This window comes from Sinocyclocheilus anshuiensis, unplaced genomic scaffold, assembly GCF_001515605.1.
Source record: "Sinocyclocheilus anshuiensis isolate Anshui unplaced genomic scaffold, SAMN03320099.WGS_v1.1 scaffold1079, whole genome shotgun sequence".
In the NCBI taxonomy this organism is placed as follows: Eukaryota; Metazoa; Chordata; class Actinopteri; order Cypriniformes; family Cyprinidae; genus Sinocyclocheilus; species Sinocyclocheilus anshuiensis.
This window is the reverse complement of record NW_015548207.1, coordinates 1,470,249-1,492,607: the sequence shown is the minus strand read 5'-3', so window position 1 is coordinate 1,492,607 and position 22,359 is coordinate 1,470,249. Positions and strand designations below refer to the sequence as shown.

Below are 22,359 nucleotides of genomic sequence, written 5' to 3'. Positions count from 1 at the left end.
ATTCTAATTTATTGAGATGCACCTGTATATATATATATATATATATATATATATATATATATATATATATGTTACATCTATTTATCTTTAACTGCAATTGATTTTTGCATGGCTAAGATCACGTTTGAGATCACGTCTTCTTTAATATTTCATCAGGGAGTCTTTATGAATCTTAGCATGGCTTTTTTTTTAATACCCGCTTGCCATCTTTTTGTATATTTAATTACAATAATGAGGGGGAGAAAGGCATGAGGACATCTGAGGAGTTAATCAAAGCAATAAAATCAGTAATCAGTCAACACAGCAGAGCACATTCAAAGAAAACCCCATGCAATAAGACCAGTAAACAACATGTAAACACATATAATGTGCTGTAATTATCTGAGGATTTATAATCGGCTGGTGACTCCTTTATTAAATTGTCTGTTTTACTTAAAAGTAAAACAGTACTTTGGGCTCAAAGTTAATTTCATGATGTCAAATCGATGCCCTGCAGGGCTGGGTTTAACCCTCACAGTCTAACAGACCCTAGAGCCTTTAGAATAGCTCAAAAACATACCTTTATTAACCTTGAACAGGTTAATACTTCTAAATGTATGAAAAGTTCATGTCTACCTTTCTCTTTGACTTCAATTACATCTTCGTAGTTGGTTTTGAATAAGCCAGAGGAACATGTTAAATTCATTTGATGGTGAACCAAATGTTAATTTTGAAATTAATATTGTTATTTTTTTACAAATACAGTTTGGGGATCTTTGGGACCTCAAAACATTATGGTTAAAAAGCAAATTTAGCTAACAAAAAAACCACAAGAATCCCACCATGTAAATCTGAATATGTTCCCTGCATTTTTATTTCTCTCATTTGAATTCCACTGCTCATATATTTCCGAACCGACCACTTTTCTCGCTGTCTTTTCCCAGGGGGTGTTCCACCTGCTGTGTGAGGTCATCCCATTTGAGCAAATTGGTTTGACGTTCATTATTCTAGTTGTTTCTGTTTTTCTCAAGGAATGAACGGCTAGGAGTGAAGATTGCTCTAATTGAATTTTACCTCAAACAGTCTTGAACAACTGAAGCACATATGTCCATCCTAAAGTTTTAGCATATCTTCTGATAAATGAGGATTGAATTTAAAGAAAAAGTTCACCTACAATTTAAAATGAATTTACTTACTCTAATGTTGCTCCAAACCTGTATGACTTCCATTAACTTTCATTATGTGGAAAAGAGCGGCCAGAACATTCTTCAAAATAACTTTGTGTTGCACTGAAGAAACAAAGTCCTACAGGTTTGGAATGACATGAATGTGAGTAAATTGACCGAATTTTCTGCTTGAGGTAAAACATTTCTGGGTGGCCTGCACTTGTAAAAAAAAAAAAAAAAAGTGTACTGAATGCGCACTTGTAGTGAACTTCAAATGTTAAAAATACATTTACAAAATTTGTACATACAGATAATATAATATTAATGAAATAAAATCCACTGAAGTGTACTTAAAGATAGTTCAGAGTTTCTCCCAAATACACAAAATTATGTTCTTTTTAGCAGCATCATATGACCCATTTAAGTATTTTTTTTTAAATGCACTTTGTCAATGTCAAATTAAAAGTTTTATTTTTCAGTAGGTCTACATTTTAAATAATTTTGTTTAATAATCTTTAAAGTTCACTTATTTTGATGTGCTGATTGGCATTCTAAAGCACAAGTACCTGATTATAATTTTAACTGTAGTGCATTATTTCCTATTAAATTTAAAGCTATTTAAAGCCAGTGTAGTAAATTGCAACTTCATCATTATAAATTTGCTATTAACAGTTTTTTTTTTAATGTGTAATTATATATATTATATATATATATAAAAAAAAAATATATATATATATATATATATAGTTTAATTTGAATGTTTTTAATTTTAGTTCAAACTTTAGTAATTTCATTGTTTTGTTTTTTGTCACGTTTATTTCAGTTTTAGTTAGTGTGCATCAAGTTAAATTAAATGAAAATGTAATTATAATATTTAATAATAACAACCCTGGCAATTAGAAATATATTTAAAGATAATTAAGTAAATATATTTTTCAATATAAATGACATCAAGTATATTTTAGTTTACTTGTCAGTATATTCAGCAATAGAAGCTGTTATGAAATTACAAATAAAGATGTACATATGAACACTCTTAACTTCAACTTAACTGGATTAAGTATTAATTCAAGTGTTCAAACACATTACATTGAGGTCTTTTAAAGTATGTTATTTCTACACTATTAAAATGTTATTTATTGTTATTTATTTGGTTGTCCCTTTAAGAAAAAAAGCCATTAATATTTGTTGATGTTTTTTTAGCACATGAATGGAATTTGGATCCCTGAAGAGCAAGGGAGAACCGAAGCGTCCTTCCTGAGCTCTAAAGCGGTGGACTGCTCCATCCCGAGGCTCGGCAACATGGCCATCGACACCATGGACTTCACGGCCAGCGAGCAGCCCTATGCCAGATGGGAGATTAAGGTACCTGTCCATCAATCTCAGGGACAGGGATCTGTCCGAGGCTTCATGTGATTGATTTTCCACTGCCATTTTTTGCGGTGACTGAATGAATCAAAATGTCATCGTTCTGATAAAAGCAGGCCATCTTTTTCGAACCGTTCTATTGTGATTAAAAGATGAAGCGGGCACTGAATTGAGAACATTGGCGAAATGCAATTATGCAGGAAGTCTCCTTCACAGTTGTGGGTTTTAACGTTTAAAATCAGTTTGAATTTATGCTGGCCGCACGCACTGTTTGAGGCCAAGCTAAATGACGCGTGCCGGGCGCTTTCAAATATTATATCACGGCAAAATCATCGAGCCGTGAGATAGAGGAGAGCTTTTCTATTCTGAATGACAGCCATAAATGCAACACAATCATTTTAATCATTTTTATGCTTTGACAGCCCATATAGGAAACCAGTTTGGCTTTATCTTTAAGTATATGGCTAACATAAACATTAAAAAGTTCGTAAACTCCATTTGGGTCTTGCGATCATTGACCTCGTTGCTCAGTCCCAAAGTGTGGCTTGATCTATGTGTGTACCTGTTAAGGAGTGTGTTTACTGATGTAAAAAATGGATGGCCTGTGATGAGGAGAATCATTAACATGAATTGAAATGTTGAAAGAGCCACAGGGTGTCTCTGAAGGTCAGCGCAAAGACGTATCCGTGAGGTAATACATCTCGAAATCCACCTAAACTCCTGCCCGCATTAATCTCAAAGGCTTGTGGGATTAACACTCACTGTGTCTCGATGCACACACACGAGGAACGAGGAGACGCTGGGGGGAGCAGGACACACACAAAACATGGAACAGAGTCTGACACACTGAGGGGGTGAAAAATGAACCTCGCTTTTGGATTTACACAGACTAGTGCTGCTAAAGACACTCTGTCTGAAGTATTACAAGAAGACGTACTTTTTTGCATCACCTGCCAATGGCGGATGAGCTGAGAAGGTTTACCGGCTGTAAATATTTCTTAATTTAGAAATTTTTCTTTATTAAGCATTTCTTTTTGTTGATATGACAGTCCAAATATTTTGCTGTTTTTTCAGGTTGTTTTCTCTTTTTTTCCCCCCTTCACATTATATAATAATGACTCAGATCAATGTTCATGTGAAGGTATTTGAGGTTTTTGGTGAGTAGGCATATAATAAACAGCATCAACCACATCATGTAGAATCACATCATGTAGAATCAACCACACAATTTTTCATTGTCAGGGCTTATTTTGTGACAAATAATGGTCGGTTGACTGGACATTAGGCTTTAAACAATAAAACAAATTTATTAGTAGTACTACATTTACTCAGGATAGTTATCTAAACCTCTCTAATTCTCTTTTTCTTCTTCAGGTGACTAATGATGGTCGTCAGTACAGCGAGGGCAAATTTTTAACCCTTTATGATGGGATTTGCCAGCTATGTGTGACTGCCTCTGGACTTTGCAAGCTGAAGGTAATGACATTCAGACACTTGAGAAAATACATGCGTAAATAGACCTATAGATTTTGAATAGTCCTTCGTTTCTCTTATTTTGATCACAATTAGCATAGAAAATTGGGGGGGGGGGATATATATATATATGAATATAATTATGAATATATATTTGATTAATTATATTTATTATTGATCATTAATTTATAGGACATTTTCACAAATTGTAATACGCTTCTTAATAATAATAATTATAATATTAATATTATTATTATTATTTATATTTTATAATTAATAAATTAACAATTTATTATGCAAAAAATGCAAGAAACAGTGGCGTTACTGCTGATGGTTTTGATTTGAAAGGTTTGATTTAAAAAAAAATCAAAATGTATTATTAAAATGTATGAAGATCTCTCTTTCTATAATTTTTAATTATATTATATTTTAATATTTAATATTAAAATATATGAACATATAATGCATTTCTTAATAATAATAATAATTAGTATTATTAGTAGTATTATTATAAATTAACATATAAGTAATATAATTTAATAATAATATGTATTAATTCATTTAATATCACAAATATCCACATTTGTATTATCTTAATTTCGAGATACATGTGAATTAATTACAAAATGTTGTGGAGAACAATATATAGAATACACATTTCAATACAGCAATTGTTCAGAAACCCCTGTTTTATTTAAAAATATTTTAAAAATCTTTTGCATGAAGATCATTTGTAGTACTCTGTTAAAAACCTCCATGATTATTCTTGCACAACTTCCCTCGTGACCCTTCTGTTCATTTGTTCATCTGTCCTTCATCCTGCACTTTATATTCACTGTGCGCAATCACACTTCCTACACTAATGGCCTGGATTTTCCACCGGAAAATAAGTCACAGAGGATGCGAGTTTATGGACTCAAAAGGCAAAAAAGTCTGTCATAGCCGTTTAGTGTCTTAACTGCTCTCGGTGCAGCAGGACAACAGCGATACGTGAGGCCACTGGGGTGTGCGCTGGAAAAGCCCAGAGCATGGATGTGGAAAACAGACAATATTATTCACATCATCGAAACCAGAGACTGACGGAGTAACCGATCCCTTGAACACCTGATGTCCTCCCCTTCTCTCGCTTTCTTTCTTTCTCGGGGTTTTCAGCTGCCACATAGCGTGTAATCTCAGCGTGAGAGATGAGTTATCTAGGTGGATCCGTTTGGTCTGTTTATCTTCTCTGCTTTGCTGTGGATGTCCTCCGGGCGTTGCGACTTACACGTCCCGCTGGATATTAAAAACTTGCAATATAGAGATTGTATCAGCGCCAGGCTTTATGCTTTGGTGATTTATAGCAAAGACGGCTGAGGTTTATCTCAAAGGTTTGACAGAGGAAGTTGGCTTGAGCCGCAGTGTAACCGTGATCAGTAGCAAAACATCTCCACACTGGTGGATAAAGCTGGAGCGCTCAACGGCACAGTTTTTTAACTTTCTTTCTTTCTTTCTTTCTTTCTTTCTTTCTTTCTTTCTTGCCATGACCTGGCCACTGTTCCAGTTTACCATGAACAGTGGCCAGGTTGTGAGTTTGATTCCCAGGGAAAGCACAAACTGAAAGTTGCTATGGATAAAAATGTGTGCAGGATATAAACATTTTATACAAAATTTAACATAATAATAATAATAATAATAATAATTATTATTATTATTATTATTATTATTATTACTGCTATTATTATTATTATTATATTCTGTTTTTAGTTTAGTTTAGTAAAATTTGTTTAATAATTTAGTTTACTTTTGATTTTCCCTGTTATCATTATTATTAGTAGTAGCAGTAGTAGTAGTCAAAGTCAAATTTTATTAATAAGCAATATTATATAAACAATAATATATCATTTTATTTTATTTTATATTCAGTTTAATGCAGTGTAGTTTACTTTAAGTTTTTAATGTTTGTATTTAGTTTTCCTTACTGATCATAACACCTCTCTCTCTCTCTCTCTCTCTCTCTCTCTCTCTCTCTCTCAGGAGAGGACGTGTAATATAGACGGGATGTGTTTTGCTGAGGGAGACTCCAGCCCTTCCGTTCCGTGTCTCCTGTGTAACTCCACCGCCTCCAAATACACCTGGTCCATTAATCAAGGTAAACACAGTCAACATGAAAGCAAACCGAGATCTGATGGCATTAGCACACATTATTGAACAGTATCTGTACCTGGAGACACTCACACAGCACATTATTAAGATGCAAATTAGTTACAAGTTTTAGCAGCCCTGGGACTCGACCCAACAACCTTCTGCAGCACAATAAAATTTAAAGCTAATTAAATGCAAATAAATATAATGCAGTTAACATAAAGATACAAATAAACGTAATGCAATTCACATAAAGATACAAAATACAAGCTGTAGTCTAATATTTAATAATAATGCTTCAGATGCAAATGTGCATATGGAGGTAGAGGTGGGTTCGAATCCCATTCCCGCTATATCAAAAAAATCTTTAAAAAAAGAACTGTTTGGACTGACTAAATGTGACATTTACAATGTTTATTTAACTGAAAATTTGTGTGAGGTGCTTACTGTGTCAGTTATAATCCAACTATAAAAGGAAGTAGGGTAGATCTGAAAAGACTCACTGTCTTGCTACTACTTTCAGTATGTTTGAAGGTAAAACAGCTTAACTAACAGACCTTATTACAGCAGCTAAACAGAGATGTTATATGGCTAGTCAGCTGGAAAACGCTCGCTGTGAATTTCAATTAGCTGACGTTACATTTTCGGATTTTACAGCCTTGCAAAAAATGAAGCAAAGCACTTAGTAATAAACTTTAGTTTTGGGTTTATTAGCTCACTGATAAGATTTTTTTGGCCTGTAGTGATGTGTAATATTTCATTAGGTTATTTTAAATACTGTTTTCATCTCAGGAGATTTACAGGATATGGATGAAGAATTGGACTGTCCTGGGAAGTTTTATTGTGGCAAAGAGAACTGTAGCGAATTTACCACAGTTAAGAGGTGTTGTTGACCATGATGAAAAGTGGCATAAACATTAATGTGTTTTTACTGTGGTAAAAACACACTGATGCACACCCTTGTGTCTTATAGATGTTATATGCCAGTATATGCCAGTTGATTTTATAATGCCAATAATCCCAAAACATAATAATTTAGCAATAAACAACTGTATTGTTGTACCGAATGTGTTTATTATTTGTAATCATTCATGATTAATATTAACAATATCTACAATGTATTATTATTATTATTATTAATAATAATAATAATAAAATAACAATTGTTATAATAATACATAATAAATAATAACAATTGTTATAATAATAATAATAATAATAATAATTATTATTATTATTATTATTATAACAATTGTTATTATTTATTATGTATTATTATAACAATTGTTATTAGTATTGTTATAAGTAGTATATAATTATCAATAAATATTATACGATTAAATAATATAAATACACTAATCAATAATTATAGTGATTTTATATTAATTATTATTCAGAATAATGTGAATAAACAAATGTAATATTGTCTATTGTTTTAACTGTATTAATATATAATTCAGTTGAAGTGCATTCAGCTGAGATTCAGAACTGCAATGTTTTCAAACTTATTTTTTTGTTTATGGCATTTCAATTAAGATTTATGAAACTTTTCAAACTAGAAGACCATCCACCAACACCATCCATCCAAGTCATATTTAAGAGTAAATGTAAATGTAAAGAGTTTTTACTATATTTATGGGGATACTTATGGTGATTTACTATATTTATGGGGATACTTATGGGGATTTACTATATTTATGTTTAAAAAAAAAAAAAAGAAAAAGAAAGAAAGAAAAGAAAAAGAAAATCTTTGCAAGTATAGTAAAACAAATACGCACACTATTTCTTATTGGCAAGTTCTTTGGGAATCATGTTGCATTTGAGCACAAACTCCCTCTTCTTTAGCCACACATCCAACTCCACACCACTGTGTGCAGAGAGAGAGAGAGAGAGAGAGAGAGAGAGAGAGAGAGAGATGACCGCAGACATCCGTCTGTTTGCCTGCGCTGCAAATGAGGGCCGGACCGATGCTATCTGAGACTCCACACACATTCAGCTTTAAAGAAGATTACAACTGTCCTCCTCACACCCACTTATCATCTGCTAGTTATTTCCCTCACGCTTTCTGCCGTGCTTTTTTCATCATTCTGTGGCAAGACTGAGAGTCCGTTTATACAGACAAATTCAGACGAGATGAACATCAGAGGAAAATCTAGAAATGGACATGTTAAGTGATTCAAATGAGTGTTTGTACTCCAGCAGGACCGTTACATAACTGAGGAAATCTGTGTGAAATAGACATCAGACCATTTTGAAACAATTAGCATGCGTTTTTTTACTTGGTTTGCATGTTTGCATTTATGAGAATAGCAATGGTATTTTTATCGGATTGTTTGGCATTGGGTTTGTTTACTTTGTGATGTCAGAACAGATTTATGGATCTATTTTGCTGTTAGTCAACATTTCCCAGCCAGAAATTCACAAGCTCATATACGTCATGCTGCTTGTGGATGAGATTTTGAATATGAGTGACATGTTGGTGCAGAAAATGCTTTCATATTTCAAGATCAGGGTTGGTTTATTTTCTAGGCTTTTGTTGTGGATAATTGCATGTCACTTAAGATGGATATTTTTGCTCTGTGTTGCGGATTTTGTTTGTGGAGTTTCACACGAAACAAGAAGTGGGAAATAACCGTCGGATATGAGCGCACAATGCTGTAAATCAGATTTTATCCCACAAATGTCATCATGCCAGATATTACAAAAAGAGATTTTCTTTTTGTGCCTGTTTGTTCCATGTGAAACATTTCTCATTCTGAAATAACATAGTATGTTCGTTTTTGAATTAATAAATATTTTTAATAATAACAATTATACAGAAAACGTTTATCAATAAAAAATTAAAAAATGTTTACATTTACATTTTGCTTGAGACATTTCTCATTTTGCTTTCTGAAAGCAAAAGCAACAATAGTATGTACGTACTGATTGTTTGCATATTTATTATTTTTATTTCGTGTTTGATATGTTTAATGAAATGTATAATAATAAAAATGATGTTTAACAATAAAAAATACAATTAAAAATGTTTACAAATTTCAATTCATTTAGATTTGGTCTTTTGCAGTTAATTAACAAATAATGATGAAAACTGTTAATTTAGTCAAATAAAATTGTATTTCAGTCCAAGTACAATGGACTAAGATTCATAAAAATGGCATTCCTAAATATTATCACATATATTTATCAAGAAACAAAATCTTTGACTGGAAATCATCTCTGGGAATTGATGATTCATTCATTTATTCTCTCTTGCATTTCTCCTCTCATTTGCTCAGCTAATCATCCACCAATCTTTCACGCGCCGCGGGACGGCCTGCAGACCTTTGTAGGTGAGAACTTTGTGTACCAATTCACAGCCACGGACCCCGAGGGCTCGGCCATGCTCTTCCAGCTGGAGACGGGGCCCCCCGGGGCCTCAATTTCCCCAGCCGGGCTCCTCATCTGGAAAGTGGATGAGGAGGAAACACGCAGTTTTCAATTTACTGTGTCTGATGAGTGTGATGCCCAGAGCAGATTTACCGTGGAGGTGAGAGACATCGAGAAACTGGCGCCCGACTGATTTATATGTTTTGGTGAAATGAGATGCAAACAGGTTTTGTAGAAATAATGATTCAAGCCTCTTCTGGGATGTCAACATTTTTTTGTGTGTTATTTGTGCACCCTCATGTCACCTCAAACCTGTATGCTGTTATAACTAATTATTGAGTCAGTGTGTTAAATTAAATTAAACTCAAAATTTAAATTTTATAATAATTTTTATTGAATAAATAAAATAAAACATTCTGAAATTACATGGCCAAAGCTATTTATTTATTTATTTATTTATTTATTTTCCATGATATGTTTAAATTAATAAACATTTATAATAATAAAAGTGAAAACTGCTTATAAAAATACAATAAAAAAAAATAAACAAGCAAAAATCCTTTCTGAATCCTTTTGATATTTTTAAATAAATATGTATTACAATAACAATAATTAAAAACGATATTTTAGTAGCATATGAGCATTGCATAATGTTACATCGCATTTTTGTCACATTTTATTGTGCGAGTTGAAGTAATAATGAACTATGCTTTCCTAAACTCTTTTTGCCCTCTTATTTGGGAAATCTGATTCATTAGTGAATCAATTTGTTCGTCGCTTTGGATAAAAGTGTCTGCTAAATGAAGAAATGTAAATGCCAAGCTTTTATATTCACCTATTTCATGATCTCTTTCAAAGATTTGTAATTTATTCATAGAAAGATCAAATTAGTCTTTGAAACAGGACTGGAATATTGTCCTGCAAGGCCTTTTTCCTTCATTAAATGACAAGTGATTGGCCTAGATGACATTAGACAAGTAAACATGGTACTTTGTTGCATATGTACCATGGTAATCAATAAGGTACAGCCTTATTTTTAATAGTTTTTTTGTCAAGCTCCTATTTTTAAATATCTTATGGCATAAGGACAGCAGAACTCAGCTGCCCAGATTTTTCTGAGTCTTATGTCACAGCAATGCGGTGCAACGAAAGACAAATGTCCTCTGTGGACCCTAGACGGCTAACAAGCATCTGCTTCCTGCCTCCTAGTGCTTATTAAAGACTGTCTGAGTTTGAGAGATACAGTCGTTTGAGGACAGGAGAGAGAGGGACTGTATGCATTTAGCAACACTGCTGAAAAAAAAGAAAGGTTGACATTTTGGGTCAGTTAGGCACTTTATACATACATACATATCATTTCCATGAGTCTGTAATAATAGTATTTATTTTAAGTATTTTTTTTTTTTGTTAGGATAATATTTTAATATTAATGAAAATATACCAAATTGTAATTTCATCAATTATAAAATTTAATATAATGTATGTATTTTTATTTAATTTTCAAAATGTTGTATATGCATAATAAAAATTCAAATAAAAAATACTCGAATTAATATCAATATATTTTATTATTTACGATTAATTAGATATAGTATATTAATATTTAATATACTGAATATTGATATACAAAATGATGTTAGAAATTATAAATGATATAAAAATAAATACAATTTTTGTATTAAATTTTCATACTCTTGCTTGAAAGTTACCCGGTTTTGAGACACTAAGTGAACTTTGTTTTATTTGTATTTGCATTACCTTACACACAGGTGATGGTGCGGCCGTGTGGCTGCATGAACGGAGGGACATGTGTGACTAACATCAAGTATTCAGCGGGCAGTGGCGAGTACCTGTGTGTGTGCCCGGCGGGTTTCCATGGCGACCTGTGCCAGGAAGAGCAGAACGAATGCGGCTCCAGTCCGTGTGGAGCAGGAGTGTGTGTGGATCTGATCAACGGGTTCCAGTGCCAGTGTCCTGCTGGACTCACAGGTATTTACTTCAACCTGAAATGCACAAATGAAGTTCCATTTTCTTTCCTTAACTTTTCGGAAATGACCATTTCTGGAGATTCAGAACTGCAATTAATCTTTTTACGAACATGTTGGCCCAACTGGAAACTATATCTCGCCTTCCTGCTGATTTTACATAAATTAAATTAATTATTAATTATTTAAATTAATAATTAATTAATTAATTAATTATTTTACTAATTAATAATTAAATTACTTTTTACTTTCTCTTCACATTAAAAAAAGGTCCTCATAAATAAGTAAAGCCTTAAAAAACATGTTAATGTGTGTGTATCATTTTTTATTATTAGAATTATTTTTATTACATTTAATTTAATATTCATATCTTATGATGTACAGGGTTGTGGAGTATATATTTTAATATATGTCATTAATTTAATTTGTACCTTCTCTTCACATCAAAAAAGATCTTCGTAAACAAGTAAAGCCTTAAAAATGCCTTAAAACTGGAGTATAGGTTTATATGTGTTAATGCGTTAATATTGCCATTAATATAAATCCACATTGAACAATTAAGAGTTATGACTAAGGTTTTATACTTTTTCTCACATTATTGCTCTGGTACTTCATCCTTGGATCAATGTTTTGTATTTATTTGTGTGTGTGTGTGTGTGTGTGTGTGTGTGTGTGTGTGTGCATTTTTTCTTATTGATTACGGAGCAGGTCATCTAAATAAGCACAAACTCTTGGCTCAGTTTCATGCTTGATCCAATTACAAAGTCGTCTTTTGCCAAATACCCATTCTCGAGAAGATCAGCTCATTTAGTTTCTCCGAGCTTGAAAGCAGGCGAGTGTATGTAGGTGAAAACAAAAGACTCAAAAAGCAACAAACGCTTCTGCCTGGAAATTTCAGTCAAAAGCTGAACTGTTGATGTTTTCACACAGTGTCTATTCTGAGATCGCTAGTTGAAATCTCTTCTCCGGCGATGTGCGAATTAGTCTCTCCTGGCTGAAAGCAATGCCTGTTGTTGCTTGAAGTTGAAATGCGAAGCTTTCCTGTCAGGACTGAAGCCTTTTACTTTGGATGTTTTTAATACTTGATTGAACCGGGTTAGAAGAGTTTGTCCATTTCCACTAATGGCGATGCATGCGTGAGATAAACCAACACTGCTGATTGGATAAAAGTTTATGTTTTGCTGCGGCTCGTAATGCTTTGGGTCTTTGCAGATGGTTTGGACATTATTAAAGATCCCCTTCAAGCACATTTCTAAGAGAAGCCACAAACAACACAAATACAACAAAAAAATAAAAAAAATGGACAAATGCCCAGCAGCTACTGATCCCACAGAGGAAAGAGTATCTGTACGCTATTCTGCTGCTGGGAGTAATAAACAGGCCAAAACACAGAGATGAATCGGCCAAGAAATGTTTTATCTTTGCTGAAAGCAGTGTTTGGTATGGCCACTTGATGTTTTAGCAGAGGAAAGAAGTGGAGGAAATTAATATATCCCTCTATAAACAATGCTTCACCACAATTTTAGAGTTTTCCTGAGTATTTGAATTTCAAATGTGCTGCCGCCTCAAAGTTCTGCATCTGAGAAGTGTGTTAAAACACAGAGTTTGACTTTGAATAAAAATTAAATTAAAAGTTTTTTTTTTTTTTTCTGAGGTTTGAAGCATAGTATTGGCTCGAAATGCTATTGTTTTTCACTGACAGTGACAATAATAGCCATAAACATACCTATATGCCGAATATATCAAGATGTTGGCCAACCATTTACTAGTCACACTTTCTGAGGTAAGCTATTGATGCACACTTGCTGCTATGATTCTGGTGGTAGCTGGTAATTGCTGTGCAGTCACTATCACAATTTAATAATGACAATGAATTATAGCAGGTTCAACACATTAGTTAATATTGAATAACTTACATTTTATTTTCAGTTACATTGTGTATGTTTGCTCCCGCCAATGAAAATAGTTCTAAAGTTTGAGTAGAAACTGTCACACGTCTCTGGGCAACACACAGTAGTGGCATTTTGTTCCTTTGCGAATCGTTTTGTTTGAGTGAATCATCTGAGTGAGTGATTCAAATACTTATAAGACTGTAGCTTGATTTGTTTCTAAAAGAATCAGTGTTTCGAGTGAATCGATTGAGTGAATGTTTCAGTTACTTATAAGACCGTAACTTGATTAGTTTCTGAAAGAATCTGTGTTTTGAATGAATTGTTTGAGGGAATTATTCATTGATTACCGCATTAAATGTGCGGTCACATTTACTGTTTTCGCACGTTAAATCCATTCATTTCTATAGAAATCCATGTGAACTCATAAGACAGTCACTTGATTTTAACTGATAAGACAGTCACTTGATTTGTTTTTGAAAGAATCAGTATTTTGAGTGAATTGTTTGAGTGAATGATTCAATTAATTTTAAGACTGTAACTTGATTTGTTTTTGAAAGAATCAGTGTTTTGAGTTAATTGTTTGAGTGAATGATTCAATTAATTTTAAGACTGTAACTTGATTTGTTTTTGAAAGAATCAGTGTTTTGAGTTAATTGTTTGAGTGAATGATTCAATTAATTTTAAGACTGTAACTTGATTTGTTTCTAAAAGAATCAGTGTTTTGAGTGAATTGTTTGAGTGAATGATTCAATTGCTTTTAAGATTGTAACTTGATTTGTTTCTGAAAGAATCAGTGTTTTGAGTGAATTGTTTGAGTGAATGATTCAATTACTTTTAAGACTGTAACTTGATTTGTTTTTGAAAGAATCAGTGTTTTGAGTGAATTGTTTGAGTGAATGTTTCAATTACTTTTAAGACTGTAACTTGATTTGTTTCTGAAAGAATCAGTGTTTTGAGTAAATTGTTTGAGTGAATGATTCAATTACTTTTAAGACTGTAACTTGAGTTGTTTTTGAAAGAATCAGTGTTTTGAACGAATCGTTTGAGGGAATGATTCATTGATTACCACATTAAAGGTGTGGTAACAGGCGTGAAACCATTCATTTCTATAGAAATCCTAGAGATTCTAGAGATATTCCACATGCAAATTTCGCAGTGGGGTCAATTTCGCAAATGTGACTACACTTTAAAATAAAAAAAGTGTTTTGTTTCATTCATGAAGAAATCAGTGTTTTGGACGAATGAATGATTGAATCACTCATCAAGTTACTTTTCGTGTGTAATGTAATGTGCAACAGGGTTGCTGAAAAACATTTATACACACACATTTAATAATAATAATAATAATAATAATAATAATGCTTATTTGTTTTCTGTTCACAGGTGCCACGTGTCAGGACGATGTGAATGAGTGTAAGAGATGGCCGTGTTTTCCTGGTGTCAGGTGTGTGAATGGCTTTGGCTCCTTCAGGTGTGGCCCCTGCCCTTGGGGCCTGGAGGGAGACGGGATCTCCTGCAAAGGCTCGTCGGTCATCCGACGTGACGTCGAGAGTGACCGACTGAAAGGGAACTAAATTTCCTCCCAAAGCTCATCTACTGCTGAAAAATAAACTTCTTTTGCTAAGAAGTTAAACAGTCCCAAACAAAATATGACCTCAGTTTTGTTGTACACACAAAAAAGAAAACAGTTTGTTTTACGTTCACCCGCAGGTGCCAAAGCAGCACAGTCCTGCAGTTCTGCCCAGAGTTAACTTTAGGGAACACAAGTCTTTTCATTTCAAAGCATCAAAGTCTCAGCTTGAGTGCTTCTCTGTATAATATGCTCACAGAATTGCCAAACAGTAGTCAAAATAGTGTATTTCAATAAAAGAATGGCTACATTATTAATTGTACATTGTACAATTAATATTAATTATTATTTGTACATTGTACATACATTATAAAATGTTTATTTGTCAACATTTTTTTAACTTAATATTTTCAAAATTAAATAGAATATTTATGATTTAAGATTTAAAAAAGACATTTATCGAGAAATAATGTATAATGTTTTTAAATAATGAAATACATAAAACATACAATTATTAAAACAGCTGTTAAACATTAACAATACAGAAAATGAATGAATACACCTGTGATGAAGTTTTCATTTTTGAACTAAAATTCATTTTTGTTTTATTTTTTTATTTTTTTTTTAAGTAAAAATGTATATGTGGTGTAATTATCCAGATGATATCCAGATGAAAAAAGTAAAAGACAAATTCTTGGTTTTAAAAAAATGGTTAGTTCAGGGTTCTTCAAATTAACAACAACAAAAAAAAAGGAAAAAAGTTTAAAAGGTTTGTGCACTCAAGTATATTCAAGGTGTATACAAAGATTATTTATTTATTATATTAATTCATTCATTCATTCGTTTTACCTTTATTTAAGCAGGCAGATCACTTAATAACAATATTGTTGTCCACAGCATCAGCCCGGAAAAATGATCTTGTCCTTTAGAAGGGGAAGACATGGTTGTACCACTTTACATTTTTAAAGTAATCAAATAAAATTGTTTATTGATAATGTATTGTGTTGTATATGAATACAAAATAGTAGATTTCTGAGACCTTGTATGCATTTTAAATATCAAAGTTGTGTCAAATCAGACATCTATTGTCATTGAGCCTTTCATAAACCTAGGACCTTAAAGCTCAGTCATTAGTTATTTGGTTTTAGGAAACATTGTGTCTGTCTCTGCACTGTTGCTCAAGGGGCTCCTCACAGCTGTTTTCCATCTTCCTCCATGCGTCTTGACAAAATGCTTTGCAAATGTCTTTTGACCGTAATCTGCAAGCGATAAACCCTCGTTCAGGGGAGCTCTGTATTCACGGTTTCCTCCATCAGAGGGACTGAGATTTGATGACTCCTTCATCCAGGCCCGGGCCTCTATTACAAACATAATCTGTCTGACTGCAGCATACAGAAACACAACAGAACAGCGAGAGCTGGATCAGCCACCCCACTTTCATTATGACCAGCAGAACCGCAGGAGGGTGAGCAATACAATCCAGATGGCACAAGATAGTTATCCACCTTGTGCACCCACAGACTCCATGCCAGACTCTGAGCTTGTCCAGAGATAACTGGTAAAACAGCCCCTCGGTAGTTTCCGTGTTGAGAGACAGAGACAGTGAGGAAGTGAGCCTCTCACGTCTCTGGTGTGCGGATTTTCTGATAAGCTGAGGAGACGACAGCCTCGACTCTGAAATTGTTCCTTGAAGAACATTTCAGAGCTAGAGAGATGGTTAGGCAGTTGTTGAATCAGGCCGAGGACGGCACAAGATCTTCACAGAACGCAAGGTGGAAGTCTTGAAAATGAAAAAAAAAAAAAAAAAGAGCCAAAGAGGTCTTCAGTATCAATCTTTTCATTCTCCAGCATTTTCTTCAGCAGAAACCAAAGTGAAAGTTTAAAGGATTAGTTCACTCCAAAATGAAAATGCTGTCATTAATTACTCACCCTCATGTCGTTTACTTCAGTCTGTGTGCATTGAATTTATTTAATACACGAGTTTCACAATTTGAATTGAATTACTGAAATAAATGAACTTTTCCATGACATTCTAATTTATTGAGATGCACCTGTACTTTTTGTGCGCAAAAGAAAACGGTTGAACCCCTGATGTCACATGGATTATTTTACCGATCTCCTTGCTATGTTTCTGGACGTTGCTCGTGGTAGCACCCTTGCTGTCTATGGGAGGGTCAGAGAGCTGTCAGATTCCATCAAAAATATCTTAATTTGTGTTAATGACAGAATTTTCATTTTGGGGTGAACTATCCCTTTACCTGCAGGAGTGTGATGATCCATCAGATGCTGTATTACTCCGAACATATTGTATTTGAAACCTTTTTTTTTTTTTGTTAATTAGGTTAATATTTTAATAGGAAAATTTATTAATACCTTTATACCAACGAGGTGACATCAACAGTCTTCAAATGTGAAGAAAGTTTTTATATTTTGGTTAAATATTATGCAGACCTTTTTTCCTTAACAATATGAACAATAACCTCACTTTTAAAAACATTTGTGTCCTGTTATTGACTTTGGTGCCTTCTTTAATGAGACTGCTGATTTTACTAACTAGTCAGGAGGGAAATATCATAACCTTGACGCTAAACAACAACAAAATTGTTTTTCTTTGTTTTTACCCATGAGGCAACAGAACAAATGTTTCAGTGTTATTTAGAAGGTCCAAAAGTATTTAACTGAGATAACAGATCTCTTCAATTAGCACATTTTCATAAATGAATGGGCATATGCATGTTTTGGTGCTTTAGTATTTCATATTTGGAGTATCTTTGTAGTGTAGTGTTTTATTACGATTTACATATATTGTACATTTATATATACAGTACGTGTGTGAAAAATCAAAGGTCGTTTTTTTTATAATTGGTCCTTCCTAAACATATGGTCATGTGACCAAAATTGTCCACAGTTTGCAAGATTAAGGGTGCGACACATCTTACCCCACTCTCAATTGTCCTTTATTCTGCACTTGAGGCATCAGTAGATGCCATGATTTTCAATAATTTCTCTCTCTCTTTTTCATCAGCACCAGCAAGATTGGTCACATCTCGTCCCATCACCTCTCACACTGTCGCCTCATCCGCGCCTCCCGCAGTGCATCCCATCAGCAAAATGCCCGCCGCCCTTTCTAAAACGACCTCCACTCACCTCCCGCCGGAGTCCAACGAAGCTCCAAGCAAGACCTCGGTCACCAAAGCCACCACCAGCACGAGTCAGAGAACTGGCAAGTACTTGTTTCCATTGTTCTGTCTCTACATGTCCACAGATGGCCAGGAAACAAAATCGTGAGGGTTTAGTTCGGAGCCAAATCGCCCACTGCTGATGTCATGACATTGCAGAAAACGATTCTTTGTCTTTCCCTGACGCAGAGTGATATCCCTTCATTCCCCCTAGAGTCATTTCCTGCACTGGGTTTTTGTGTGTGTGATGTTCCCAGGAAATGACTTTCATCCAGCTGCTAAGCACAAAGCAAGACAAGGCCTGCTGGTGTGCCTTTGTGCCCACACCTCTTACCCTCTCTCGTCTTGGTATAATGCCTGAAATTAGCGATTCTAGTTAGCCATGCCAGGCATTCAGACTCTCTATGAAACTCAACAGAGCAAGGTTAGGTAAAGGATGTTTCTCACTCTCTGTTTGGAAGAGTAATAGTCAAGAGACACATAGTCAAATCTGTTTGGTATTGCATGTATTGTCCCATAGGAAAAAGTTAAATTACAAATATCTGTAATATCTCTATACTGAGATGCAAATAAAAGTTTTTAAGTCAAGTCTCAGATTTCAAATTTTTCACATTTTAGAGGAGACTCTAAAAATTAATACTGGCACTTTTTTCTCAGGAGAAAACTAAAATCTAAGATGCAGAGAGATTAAAACAAAATCTCAATTTGAACTCTAACATTTTTCAGCAAATTCTTGTTGACATCTTTAGCTCTAGAGGTGAAATTACTGGGGTCTTAACATAACAAGTGTCTCAATTTGATCCCCTCACTGGCGTCTAGGAGAAACAACTGAGATATTAAAGAGAAAAAAAACATCTAGGATTTCTCATCAAATTCTTTCAAAATAAAACAATTTGAGCTATGCGAAACTCCATTACATTATTGATCTTAAACCAGCCGTGTTGACCTAAACATGGTTAGGAAAAAGATTCATTTCAATTGGAATGTTGTTCTTTTCCTCACACAGGCCTGTCAAAGACAAAGACACAAGAAATAGAGCACACAAATCATGAGACCTATGTTTATGGCACTTTGTTGCAAATAGCTCAGGGGCCTAACAATATTTGCTGGGACTGGCACAACAGGCCCCTGGAGGACATCAGGATGGGGAACGTAAATTGGCTTTATGACTCTGTTCGCTCTCCTCATCTTCCCTCTCTTCTCCCTTTTTACTCCCTCAGGTTATGTCCTCTGGGAATACAATGGAAAGAAAGTAAGATGAGACGGGGAATATTTGTACTCTAACCAGCTTTGCAAAGACATCTTTGAAGCCTTTTTTTTTTTTTTACCACATCATCTTTCAATATTTGTCTCAACATTTTGTTTGATTTTCTTCTTTGAAAATTGTTTTGGAGAAATAAAAAGAGACAAATGAGACTTGCATACCTTAAGACTTTAGGGTTACATAATTAACATGGATAGCATACTTTTTGGATCATTTGGTCTATAAAGATTTTCATTAGAAATCTAAGAAAAATTAGAATTTTGACTTTATTACTGCAAATATAAGCACAGTTTGACAATGTCAAATTCTTAGACTCTTGAGCAGGCATATTTGAGATTACTAAGGGTGCTTTCACACCTGGCCCGTTGTTTCAGAACCTGGTGCGTTTCCCCCCTTAGCTTGGTTCATTTGAGCATATGTGAACACAGCAAATCGCGCCCGGATCCGCATCAAAATGATAAATTAATATAAGGACAGCTACAAAAAAAAAACAAAAAAAACCCAACAATAAGCCCGCAAAGCTGTTGTCGTTTCATCCTGATGAATGACAGCCGTGACAGCTAGTGGAATCCCAGAAAATAAACCGTGGAACTTTGACCAATGAGACAACAGTTTACTCGCGCGTGACTTGTATTAACAAATTTGGTCCGTTTAGAAACTTTGCCGTGTGAAAGCGAACCGCACCAAGAATAAAAAGCAACATTGTAATAATTTGAATCCCTGTTTCGTAACAAAGCAATCGATCTACAGGTGTGAAAGCACCCTAAGATTATCTCAAGGAGAAAAATATGAGAAGCACAATATGTAGAAAGCGTCTTAATTTAATTCTCACTGAATCCCAATTGCAGTCTAAGTGAAACCACTGAGATATTCAAGATGTCTCTATTGGGATTGTTCTTTTCTATGGAAAGATGTTGATTGTCTCATAATTGGATGTTTCAGCACAATGTTTCTCTTACTCTATGCAAAGAACATTTTCATTTTACAGACTAAGAGGGTCACTGTAGATGGGGAACTCCTTGTAATTGTTTTGAATGATGCCTGTTTTAAAGGTTATTACCAATGCAGAAATATCCATTAATAGTATCCCAAAAGAGACTCCTGCATTTGAGTTACTGTGTGCTACAAACCCCAAGGTGTTTAAAATTTATTTTAATTAATTAATTATTGTCATTCTCAGGTACCCTGGTCGTCTTTTTGTAAATGCTAATTGAAAATTAAATTAGACATGTCCCCGACGGCCGTTTGTCCCCAGGCTGCACTCGAAGCAATTCAAACAATACGTCTCCTTGTATTTTGTTGAACTCTCGTTTGCACTTTTTTTGTCTCTGTTGTAATTAATGCAGGAAAGGAAACAAAAGGATTGGGATGGAGGACAGGAGGGCATTTGTAAAGTCCCATGAGTAATCTTTTCCAAAAGGTAGATAAGGCCAGAGTTTGAGGAACAGGGACAAATAGCCGCTCTGGAAAGCCACTATCATCCTTGGGAGCACCCCAGCTCTTGCTAATACAGTCTTGCCGGTTTGCAGATTGCCTGCCATCACACTTATAGAGCAAGATGAGATGGCAAGCAGAGGGGATGCAAGCTGTCACCCACCTTGGGCGATAAATCCCGTCGTTGTCTAAGGGATTTGAGCTGACCTTGCGGAAATGGGACAAAAAGCCTGGGCAATAACCCTTGATATGTGTAATCACAGGGCCGATAAATCTATTTTTAATGGAAGACAGCTGCTAACTCTTTCATCTTTCTCAGCTCGGCTGGCAGAGGGCAGGCTTCTTGTTTTATTTGACACGGCACGTGACGCTCGACAGAACAGGTGCATGCGTCTGGGTGATTGTGAGCAAGATGAGGGCATACTTATTCAATAAAATATGGTGATGTGACCCCATATAATGCCACAAAAATAATTTCCTGCGTGCTCCAAAAGTGCTCAGATGGATCCTGTAGCATATACTGTATGTGGTAGAGTAAAAAGGACACCGGTTTGTTTAGTGATGTATAAAACAATGGGGTAATTTTTAGTCACAGGAAATGATGTCAAAATTTCAGGGTATTGCTTCACACCTTCTGACATCAGCTCATTTTCCCTAGTGTATGAGTGAGACCTCAATTTCCCTGCATAGCTAATCCTTCACCAGTCTGTTGCGGTTGGGTAACTGTTGTAGGCTGCGGAGGCCACGTGAGAGTGTGAAATTGTTGGTAGGAGTTGAAGGTGAAATCACGGAAGGACATAGAACCCAGAGGGCCTCTGACCCTAAATTCACATCAATCTCCTATTAAGATGCTAATGAGTAAATGCTTACAGAAATTACATCTGTATATTAATGGCAAATCTAAAAGGCAGTGTTTCTTTACGGTGCAGGTTTTCCCAACGGACTAAACATGACATCCAAATGTGCAAGTAGGCCGTGTTTTCTAGGTGTTCAGTGCATTGACCTCCGGCCACCCTACACTGGCTACGTCTGTGGACGATGTCCACCAGGGTACCACGGAAATGGACGCACCTGCACAAAACAATCAAAGCATAGCAGTAAGTACTTTTTGAACTTAACATTGCAATCAGTCTTTCAAAGCTTAAATATAATTTAAAAAAATAATTGAGTTGAATTGAATATGTACATGTGCACACACACATCCTTTCATCAACACAGAACTAAACAATATAACTTTTTCAAAGTTGTTGCATCATGATGGATATTTAATTTACATTTGTTTGAAAATGAATCTGTCGCTTTTTTTCTCATCAATCCTTTCTTAATTCTCCTTGTTTCATCTCCTGAAAGTGCAGAGCTCCAGTAATTAGAAAAAAACATAACGAACAGGAAACAAGCCTGTCGTAATCCTCAGAACGTGACGGGTACTTTGATACGGTTGATAAGTGAGATCTGGAAACGTCTAATGCTCAGTCATGCACAGTCTGCGGCACGGTGGTTGCTGACCCACAATGTGTTTTTGGCTGACGAGTATAGGGAACGGAAAAAGACAGTAAGGA

The 22,359-nt window shown here is 34.7% G+C and overlaps 1 protein-coding gene across 1 annotated transcript in view; it reads left to right on the top strand.

Moving 5' to 3' along the window:
• LOC107653538 (von Willebrand factor D and EGF domain-containing protein-like) overlaps nucleotides 1–22,359 on the top strand; it is a 65,375-nt gene that overhangs the window by 30,003 nt on the left and 13,013 nt on the right. The window contains exons 15-22 of the mRNA XM_016440283.1: nucleotides 2,349–2,510; nucleotides 3,888–3,989; nucleotides 6,000–6,114; nucleotides 9,386–9,636; nucleotides 11,246–11,465; nucleotides 14,737–14,874; nucleotides 17,949–18,146; nucleotides 21,730–21,897. Coding sequence (XP_016295769.1) covers nucleotides 2,349–2,510; nucleotides 3,888–3,989; nucleotides 6,000–6,114; nucleotides 9,386–9,636; nucleotides 11,246–11,465; nucleotides 14,737–14,874; nucleotides 17,949–18,146; nucleotides 21,730–21,897 — 1,354 coding nt within the window. The remainder of the gene's footprint in view (nucleotides 1–2,348; nucleotides 2,511–3,887; nucleotides 3,990–5,999; nucleotides 6,115–9,385; nucleotides 9,637–11,245; nucleotides 11,466–14,736; nucleotides 14,875–17,948; nucleotides 18,147–21,729; nucleotides 21,898–22,359) is intronic.